At 41.6% G+C, this 10,351-nt stretch overlaps 1 protein-coding gene across 1 annotated transcript in view; it reads left to right on the top strand.

Moving 5' to 3' along the window:
- The window catches only part of xpr1a (xenotropic and polytropic retrovirus receptor 1a), a 65,986-nt gene extending 56,637 nt beyond the window's left edge, over positions 1-9,349 (top strand). Inside the window, exons 12-15 of the mRNA XM_053322414.1 lie at positions 3,891-4,057; positions 4,145-4,284; positions 4,375-4,599; positions 5,515-9,349. Of these exons, the coding sequence (XP_053178389.1) occupies positions 3,891-4,057; positions 4,145-4,284; positions 4,375-4,599; positions 5,515-5,572 (590 nt within the window). The 3' untranslated portion in view covers positions 5,573-9,349. The remainder of the gene's footprint in view (positions 1-3,890; positions 4,058-4,144; positions 4,285-4,374; positions 4,600-5,514) is intronic.
- The last annotated feature ends 1,002 nt before the right edge of the window (positions 9,350-10,351 follow it).

A 10,351-nucleotide genomic window follows, 5' to 3' on the forward strand; every position in this document is an offset into this window, starting at 1 on the left:
AGTTTATATATCTATTAAACAGCAAATGCCAGCTGTGAAACTTCATCTCAACCTTTCAAACCAGTAAATGTTATTTCCCAGCTTGACTTTATTATTTCCGATATAAATTTAAATCAATACGCTTTCTTCCTAAGCTGACCGCCAGTGATCTGATATTGAATGAACCAGGAAGAGAGAGAAAAAGACATACAGACAGACAGACCTGTTTTTTTTTCTACCCCCTCCACAGCTCGGTAGGAAAGGCGTCCATTAAACCATATCCCTTCCTCTTCTGGTCTGAAGCCCGTAGACCCTTCGACTAATGGCCTCTCTTCATGTGTTATTCTGTATGAAGCTGTCTTTCATCCCTCATGATAATGGAGGCCCAGACCGGTTGCTGGTTAAGTGAAGGAGGAGGGTGGGAAGACAGACATTTGCACGGATGGTTGAGGAAATTGCCTGTTGTGGAGTTATTTGAAGTATCTCCTGCTGAAATTTATTTTCTGGTAAATTAAGTAAATCTGTTAAAGCCTTTGATGGACAAATATGAGCACCGATATCATAATATCCTCCAACCAGATATGCAAATGATGCATAAACACCCTTAGCAGTAATACATGTACAAAGTATGTCAGTTTACCTCTGATACCTGCTAAAGTTTTATTGTGGACAGCTGATGCCCAGAGGAGACTGTTGGGTGGTGTCGTGTTCTCACCATCGACTCCAGCTGTAAAAGGTGGATGAAGTGTCAGTCAGTATCTGGCAGAGCTCCCAGTGTCTGTCTGTTTGTCCGTGGATGTGTCACCTTCATTGCTAACCTGATCACGGCCCTGATGGTGACCTCATCGCATCACCACCTCACTCCTTCCTGGAATTGGCCCCATTTAACTCCGGGAAGGCAAAATACTTTAACCATAAACGCAGCAAATAAATCATGATCCTCTCTGGAACTGACTGACTGGTATTCAGCATCCAGAGCTTCCATTTGCACATCTTAAATCTCCAAAATAACGAGGCCCCGTCTACTCTCTAGTGTTCATGGGGCAAACTGTGATACAGTAGTAGGAAACTTTTTTGACTGTGCTATGTCAAAGTGGGGGGTGAGGTTGTATCATTTTTATGTCGTTCAGCAAACAGAAAAGAAGTCTACCCTCAGACAAATTTTCAGCTCAGTGCTGTGAGTTACTGATCGGAAACTGTAGCGTGTAACCAGAGAGATGATGGAGGATTTCCTGGTTTAGGCAGAATTCCCAAACCCTGTACGATACAGTGTGAGAGGGCTGACAATAAGGCAGATGCTTTACACAGGATCAATACAGGCTCAGCTTTATGTACAGTGGCTTGAGGAGTTATTGCTGTTTTAGATGCAGGGGAGTTACGAGCCTAATGCTAATTTAAACCCGAGGGATCTATCTCATGGACAGGCAGAAGCGGGAGAACAGGATGTAGCATGGAAAGAAAGAATAGAGCAAGCTTCGGATGGATAAAGAATAATTGTTTGTAGGGGAAAATTAGATATTTAAACATGCACACGTTTAATTACAACCTGATACTCACTTATCATATAAATGAAAGATTATAAGTAAAAAAAAAATGCAACAGTGTTTGTGAAGGCAAGACATCCCTCTGCCTGTGACATCAACAGCAACAGCTGAAATTAGCACAACCAAAGAGCATTATCAGTCCAGCTGGTTTCTGTGAGAGGTCAACTTGGAGGTGAGGAACAGGAATGAATCGAATCACGCTGCAGCGGAGGAGCAGTAAATTTAGAGCTGATAGAGCACAGGGGGGGAGGTAGAAATGAAAAGGTTAGCTGTTGAGAGGAACAAGAGAGCACCAGTGAGAGGTGAGAAAGAAAAACATGAAATTCACAGATTTAATATAAATCAAAACACAGATGATGGTGATATTGAAATGGTGAGAGGAGAGGAGAGGAGAGGAGAGGAGAGGAGAGGAGAGGAGAGGAGAGATGTGTAATTACAAACCCGGGGCTGAACACATGTCTGCTGGACTCTGCTGGAATGGAGATGAGCTCAGAGCTGACAGCTTTTATAACTTCATTTCATGTACTGACCCCTCATTCATTATATGGAGAGGAAGACACACAGAAACACCCTCAGTCAAACACACACACGCTCTTTAACCAACGAAGATAAAAGACAGCGCTCTGAGTTGAATCTTTCTCTCTGTCTGCCTGAACTCTAATTCACCTCTGCTATGTCCAAAATCTTCTGCTGCCACAGAGAATAAATTCACATCTGGAGCCAAACACGAGCTGATTTAACCCTCTCTGCATCTGAATTACATCTCCAGACGGAGATATTTGGTTGGGTGGTCTCCAGGTGCAGAATCCTTAACTACCTGTTGACGGATGGTGGTTACCATGGCAACAGATGAGAGCAATCACTCTAATAGGAGGGACAGATTGTTCTTGCAGTGAACTTGTTTCCATCAAATGGAAGTGGGCCTGCTGCATAAAATGAGCCTGTTCCCGCTGGAGTGCTCCATCTCTAATAGTCTGTAATCTCTCGGGTGCCTGTGGACAACAATAGCAACTGTGTGTGTGTGTGTGTGTGTGTGTGTGTGTGTGTGTGTGTGTGTGTGTGTGTGCGAGAGACTACCAGCAATTGAATGTGTGTGACAGGAGTCAGTGACCACCGTTAGCCTCCAGTGAGCATCCGATCAATGTCTATCTCAGTGTGCTTAACCTTTTAATGGCAAGTGGCTAACCAGCCTGGTGGAGAAAAACGTCAGCTTTAACAGAAACTGAAGGGTTAAATACTTTACCAACGGAAAAGATGGCATCAGTGTAAAGAGTCTATTGTCCAGGACTAAATTTAATCTACAGCTGGGAGATCTCAGCGTGGCCATAGGGACTACTTGCATCCCATCGCTCAGCTGAAGAAGCAGCAGCACAATGGAGGCAACAGTTAACAGAGCAGGACTGTGGGGGCACAGCAGTAATTCTCTGTTAGAAATGTCTCCGATCTGCTCCCTGGCGTCTCGTTGGCTGGTAGCAGGAAGAAGCAGTGACTTTGACGGATGGCGAGCCCAGTCTGTGTCTGGTGGCTGTGTCTGTGTTAGTCTTTGTGTTAGGCTACAGGGTGCTGATTTATATATGGTGGCCACCGAGGAACGAGCCGATCACATCCGTGTTCCCACATAGACACACAGACGTCCAATCACACACTTTAAATAACACAACCAAGCTCTTGTTATATACTCATCAGCTGAGGGCACTTCTGCAAATAATGATAATTGCTACACTCATTACTGCAAACATGCACGCAGCATGGTCCACTGCTGTGATGTCAACACACGATTAAACCTGTTTACAGTGAAATGCAACAAACAGGACACAGGAAACATACTGAAGGCAGAACTCATTTTATCAGGAAATCAGGGACTTTTAAATGAATATTCATCTCCGTTATTAATCAAAGAAACTGGAATAATAAACAGAGTCTTCTCATTTTGAAAGGATACACACACATTTATGGGTTTTTATTGAAATGCTGGAAGTCAAATCAACATGACCAGACTGCACAGCTACGTTTCTGTCTGTAAGTGTAGTAATGACCTTTCCTGCAACACCTGGTGGAAAGAGATATGATGTAAGTGCATAAACCTCAATGTAAAGCTAATGGAAAGTGTGGATTACATTTAATAGACATCCACCACACTGCTATTAAAGCAATCCCTGTCAGTGTATTTATGACAGGAGGGCTCCCTCTAGTGGTCAAAGTATAGTTGCAAAAGTTGCAGCTGACTGACTTGAATGAGGTGGCAGATTTTGTGAAGCTTCATTTAAAAATAAAAACTTATTTTTTCCTTTTGTGTGTCTGAAACAATACAATAAATAAATGTCTTTAATGCCGTCACTGACAGAAATGTCTGTGTGTTTATTCCAGAGCAAGGACATACAGACGCCGACATGTTCTTCTACCTGCTGATCGTGTTCTCAACCATTAGCTCCCTGTACACACTGATCTGGGACCTGCGTATGGACTGGGGTCTGTTTGACCGCGGAGCCGGAGAGAACACCTTCCTCAGAGAAGAAATTGTTTATCCACACAAGGTAGAGTCACAAACACACACACACACACACACACACTCACACACACTCACACACACTATTACCCTAACCTTTCTCTGCTGTGTTTAGGCCTACTACTACTGTGCCATTATAGAAGATGTGATCCTGCGTTTCGCCTGGACGATCCAGATCTCTCTAACCACGATGACCAAGTTTCACTCTGTGGGCGACGTCGTAGCCACCGTGCTGGCTCCCCTAGAGGTCTTCAGGTGGGTCTCTCTATCCAAATAATAAACCTTTAAGAGAATCTGATTATCAAGAAGGAGGACAATCCCACATCTTCACTTTCATCTCTGCAGGCGTTTTGTGTGGAACTTCTTCCGTCTGGAGAATGAGCACCTGAATAACTGTGGTGAGTTTCGTGCGGTGCGGGATATCTCTGTGGCGCCACTCAACGCTGACGACCAGACGCTGCTGGAGCAGATGATGGACCAGGATGATGGCGTGCGGAACCGCTCAGGCAAGAAGACCTGGAAGAGGTCCTACAGCCTGTCACTCAGACGCCCCCTGCTGTCCTCCTCACAGTAAGAAACAACATGCACACTGACAGCAGCTTTTTATTCTAAACTGATTTATAAAAACTGAAGAGGGAACACGTTCAAATTACTACAGGCAAAAGACAAAACTTTAAAAACCTAGAAAAACCTGAGAGGGAAGTGCAAAATCTCAAATATCTTTTACAAAAGTCTTGAATATTTCCTCTAGCATTTAACATTTTGTATATGGCTTCTGGCTGTCGGGAGACATTGGATTGTGCTGCAGGAAGCTGTTTAATCAGGAAGCTGTTTAATCCTTTTTCATGGTGTTTGAGTCAGCACCATCAGTTCTGCAGCAAATACTGTCGCTAGAGCTCACTGCAGTAGCGACAGAGCTCATCCACTCACAATGAATAAGTGAGGATTTCAGATGAACTACACGTGCTGAACTGCTCATCAGGAATGAATCTAATGTACATTCACTCACAAGTGTAGTACAGCCATCAGGGTTCAGGGACTTTTTCACATGTGAACTAGCGGAGCTGGGGATCAAACCACTGATCTCCTGATTAGTGTCTAACAGAAACCCTGCTAGAAGCGATACATACACACACTTTCTGTGTTGACTCTGTCCTTGGAAAAGGCCACTAAATTTCAATATTTTTTGTTAATGAAGGATTATTATGAAGGATATACACCTGGACTTATTCCCATCACCTACTGTACTGAGGGAGATAGACATTCAGTGTCTGACTTTAAATATTAGAAAATATGAACTAAAAACACTAGAAGATTGAATGATTTGAACACAGACAAGATAAAAATGTGACCCATTACAAATTACATCTCAAAGGACAACAGCGTCATACACTTCAAGAGCAAATATACAACAGTAACAGAACTGCTGACATGAAATGAAAAACATTGATTTGTGAGATAATAATTTTCAATCTTCTTTTCTAGATCGAAAAAGGACACAAAGGTGCTTATTGAAGACACGGATGATGAGGCCTTCAGCTGAGTCCACAGCGACAGTGCACGCACACAGACACACACACAGACACAGACATACTGTACTTTACTATACTTATAAGGACCTCATCCACTAACACCAACCTCAGCCCGTCCCTCCTGTCATTGTAAGTGTGACCCTCAGTCTAAACCATTAAATCAGTGAGGACCATCAGACTGGCCTCACTTATGAGAGCTTACCTCATCTTTGTATCCTTGTGAGGTCTTTATAAGTATAGAAATACAGATCATAATGCAGAAACACACACACCTGCCGAAGCACAAGCATAGTGTGATATCGCTACAGTAAAGGAGAGAGCTAATGCAACACAGCCATACAGACAGACGGACAGATGCCAAGACAAGACCACACTGCCCTGGGATTATCCTCTTTTATAAAACAGACTTTTTTTTAGTATGTGTTGTTTACTTTGAGACGTTTCTTTAGATGTTTCTTTACTTTTTCTGGATTTATTTAGGAAAAGCTGCATAGTTAGGCTACACACGACTGTTTACAAGTCTTTTTAATTACTCTAGGATCAACAGGGAGAGCACAAGCCAATCAGAAGACTAAATACTAGTCAACCGAAACCTGAGGAAGGACTCAACACATGTCACAGCATATCAAAACTAATCAACTGGTTTCAGCTCGTTGATTGTTTTTATACTCCTCCTTTTTTCGGTCGGTTTATTAAGTTCGATCACAACCCTGGAGGCACTTGCAGGAAAAGTGCATTTAATACACAAACATGGGGGGGAAAAAAACCTACTTGTACACAAAAGGGATGTTTTGTTTCAAACATTTCTGGTCTGTGAAGTTGCTTTGTAACATATATATATTTTGATGTGCATTATTACTCTATTGTACTTCTACATGTGTTGTTTATACTAGTGAGACTAGTTTGAGCGTCCTCTCGATGATTGTCGATGTTTTTTCTAATGTTTGGAATGTTTTTCTCCGTTAGATTTGTGCCACGTTTATATTAAACTCAGAGTTAGACCTCCATTTATCCCGAATCTCAGATTAGAGCAAAAACGCAGCATGAATCTTTGTGTCATCTTAAAGTGCCCTGTCAGCTACAGCATATATCTACATGCATTGCTATTGTTTGCATTAACTGCCAAAGCTTTATTTTTATGAATGTGTCTGTGGCTTGAGCTTGCCTGAGTGAGAGGCAAAAAACAAACAGAGCCCAAAACCTTTTAGTATTTAAAAGATCATTAATATAATTGTATTTTAATATTTTAATTTTTTTTAATTGGAGAGTTTTGTTTTATTTTTATATGTGTGTGTGTTTTATTTAGCTGTTTTAACAGGCAGGTTCTGTCTTGTAGGAAATCCCAGTAATATGACTTAGTTAGTATTACTGTCAACATTTATGTGGAGCAGTGATGTTCTGCTTTAGATTAACGTTTAATGGTTGTTGAGTCAAAGTTGTGAGTTTCAGTGGTTCTCAAACTGTGAGTGGGACCACAGGGGGAGAAACTGGATGAGTCTAATTCATGAAGGTTGAATAACCAAACAAGTGGTGATCCAGATTCATTCAGACAACAAAACGACGTACAACATGCACAGATTTTTGACAAGGAAGAAAAGACAAATGAGTTATACTTATCTCGTATCTGTCAATCAAGCTGGAGATCCTTGAGCCTTATATCTGTGGCAATTTGTTTAAACTGCATTTTTTTAAGAAACGTGCAAAAATGACACGGAAATTAAATTCAGTTTAACCAAAATGTTTTTTTCAGCTTCTTAAATGGGGTGTCAGGAAAAGTTTGAGAACCACTAGAACAGTTTTTGAAGATCAGGTGCTTTGTAATGCACTTCACATGATCACCTGACTGATTCAGAGACCTTAAACAAAGAAAATCCATTATTTCTGACATGTTTCACAGCTTTTGATTCAGTCTGAGTCAGCCTCCGTTCAGCATCCCCATTATCAGATCCACGCCGTTTCATTTGTCTTATGTTCACTGTTGCCTCATTCATTTAAAAAAAAAAAAAAAAGGGATTGTAAACTGCTGTGAATCTGTTAAGTCTTGTATATCTTAGTTTAATCTCATATAATTACGAATGATAACCAGAAAAGAAAGAAGTGCTGTATTCTGATGTCCACATTTAATTGTAATTTAAAAAGTGTGCTCCCGGCTTCCAGAGGAACTCTGCTGTGTGTTTGACTTTCTCTTCCTGTTGGGCCCTCTTCTCTCCGCTCGTGTTCCTCCCTGCGGCTACAGAGCGTCACCACCAGCCAGTCATGAGACAAAGCCCAGAGAGCTACGAGACAAACGTGTTATACAAAGTCCTACTTTTACTACTTTGTGTTGTTGTTGGGGGTTATTTTTCCTTCCTCCGGAGTGGCTAAAACACTGAAAGGCCTCTTGTGTGCAATGAGCTCGATGTGAAATGGAAAGCTGTGTTTATATCTGTTAAACTTTAGAAGATGGGTAGCTTCCCTGTCCATTTAAACACACTGGGCACATACCATGTTTTGTACAAGGCCATACATGACACACACACACACACACACGCACATACACAGAGCGCACATTACCTCTCTCTACCACTGTCCCGTGTCAGAGAGCACAACACCACAGCAGACAGTTTTGTAAAAAGGCTCTGTTGTCTTGCCTGCATGCTGCTTTTGTTTTACATTGTACATAGATCTTAATTTATTTTACATGATGTGAATATTAGCGATCATTGCAGCCACCGTGACAATGACTGATTTCATACGTTGCCATTTTTTGCTCCGAGACAAGCAGTATTTTCTAGGCGATGAGGAGCTCTTTTTGATCGCTCACAATCCTGCACTCTTTTTTCATGTGTAAATCTGTTGAAAACGTGTTTGTATAAAAATAGAAAGAATAGAAAAGAAAAAAAGTTCGATAGAAACAGAACGTGATTGCTCGTATCTTGTCGGTGATTCCTTCTTGTTTCCAGGGGCTCGAGGAGGAGACGGGGACAGATTCCTGTGTCCTGACGCTGTAAAACTGTCCCCCCCACCCCCCAAGTGTACATTTGTAGATGTGCATGAAAATCTTATGGATGTTGTTGTAAAATCGCCCTGCAGACAGAAGCACTTTGATATACTGTAGGGCACAGGAACAAGACCCCAGTCCAGAGAGGACCCACATCATAACAAGAAACTGTTCAAAACTGATCCCAGATCTGCATGAGCACATCGTGAACAGACCTGGGATCTTTATTTGCTCGCTGGAGGCGTTTTGAGATGCTTCTCTGTGAGAAACACATTGTTTTAGTGTGTTCACAGTGATTCATTACCCGCCGACAAGCAAAAAACAGGGTTATTTTGTACAGTGTGTGTTCGATGAGATGACAACGTAAAGCCCCAACATCCCATTTTCTCATGGGTGAAAATCACAAATGAGTTTGTTTTCACTGCTTGCTGAAATTCACCCCATGACGTTAAAGTGCTTGATATGTGTGCATCCTGCCCCCCCCTCCCTCTCGATGTTGTTTTCGTACCCTTTCTCTAATCTAGCTGAATGTGATCGTACCTGTAGTTTGGTAGATGGATGTTCTACTTTGATAAGATACAAAAAAAGATGATAGAATAAATACATTGTGGCTAAATGTGATTTTAAGAGACGTAAGACGAAAGAAAGGAAGATGTCTTACAGTCTGAACCATCCTCCGCCCTCCCCGAATCCCCTTTATAGAGTAGTTTGTACATGTCAGGTGTATAACACTGTTCTATGATGTTTTCCTGATGGTATTTGTATTTCTGTATACACTTTGGTGATCCTGTCATATCTGGGTTTTATAAACCACGATTATTTTTAAAACTCGCTCTGCCTCTCGACTCTTTTTTTCTGTTGTTTCTCTTAAAGTTTTATCTATTCTGACCTTTTATCTTCTTACAGTCACCATGGTTGTTTTAGAGGAGGCTTCTGTCCTTGTTGGTTCATAGGAAGCTTGACTGAGTGAGCATCTTCCCCTTCAGTGGAGCTTTGATGCACTTCTGTAAATATAGTTACATACACATTAACACGTGTGCGGAGAGACCTTTTCCTCCTGCGCACATTTATTTACTGCTTCCTCTTCTGCCTTGAGCCTTTATTAAGCACTTCCTTTTTGTTCCTGAAGCCTAGAACCATGAGAGCTGCTCGCTGTTAGTCATTCACCTCCCTCACTTTTAAATGTTGCCAAGATGTTTGCTCTGGCGGCGAAAGACGTGTCCCAACAAGATCTTTTAATCTTGAGACTTAAGACTGACAGCTCTTTCCAAAAAAGGTTGAGGAGCTCATGCAGAAGTACTGGCAGCATCAAAAGGATTTGATACAGTTTCTTTTCTTTTTTTTGTTTGTCTGACGCTGTCGTGCTCGGAGTGCCAACCAAGATGAGTGAATCATCCTGAAAAACCTGGAAATCTTCCTGCTCGGCAAAGAGAAAGAACAGTTCGCGACTAATCACCGTCCAACAAACCCTCATAATCACCATCAACAATCACTCAGTTTAAAATAAAAACTCTGTCACTCGAGACAAAGTTAATTCTTGACCTTAGAAACAGAAGTCAGGTCCTTTTAGTGGCTGTTCTGGAGCATTAAATCACATCACATGGTCTTCCTCAGCAGATGGAGTTCACTTTAATAAAGGTAAATCTCAGTTTTCAAGCCAAAATGGAAGGTGAGTCCTTAAAATAATAATAAGTCCTTCATAATAATGAAGTTTGTCTGCTGAAGAAGACCATGCCACACAACTGAAAGCTCCAGACCAGCAACTAACAGACTCTGAGGTGAGACTGACTTATCGACACGTTTTGATAAA

Source organism: Scomber japonicus, chromosome 7 (genome assembly GCF_027409825.1).
Source record: "Scomber japonicus isolate fScoJap1 chromosome 7, fScoJap1.pri, whole genome shotgun sequence".
Classification (NCBI taxonomy): domain Eukaryota; kingdom Metazoa; phylum Chordata; class Actinopteri; order Scombriformes; family Scombridae; genus Scomber; species Scomber japonicus.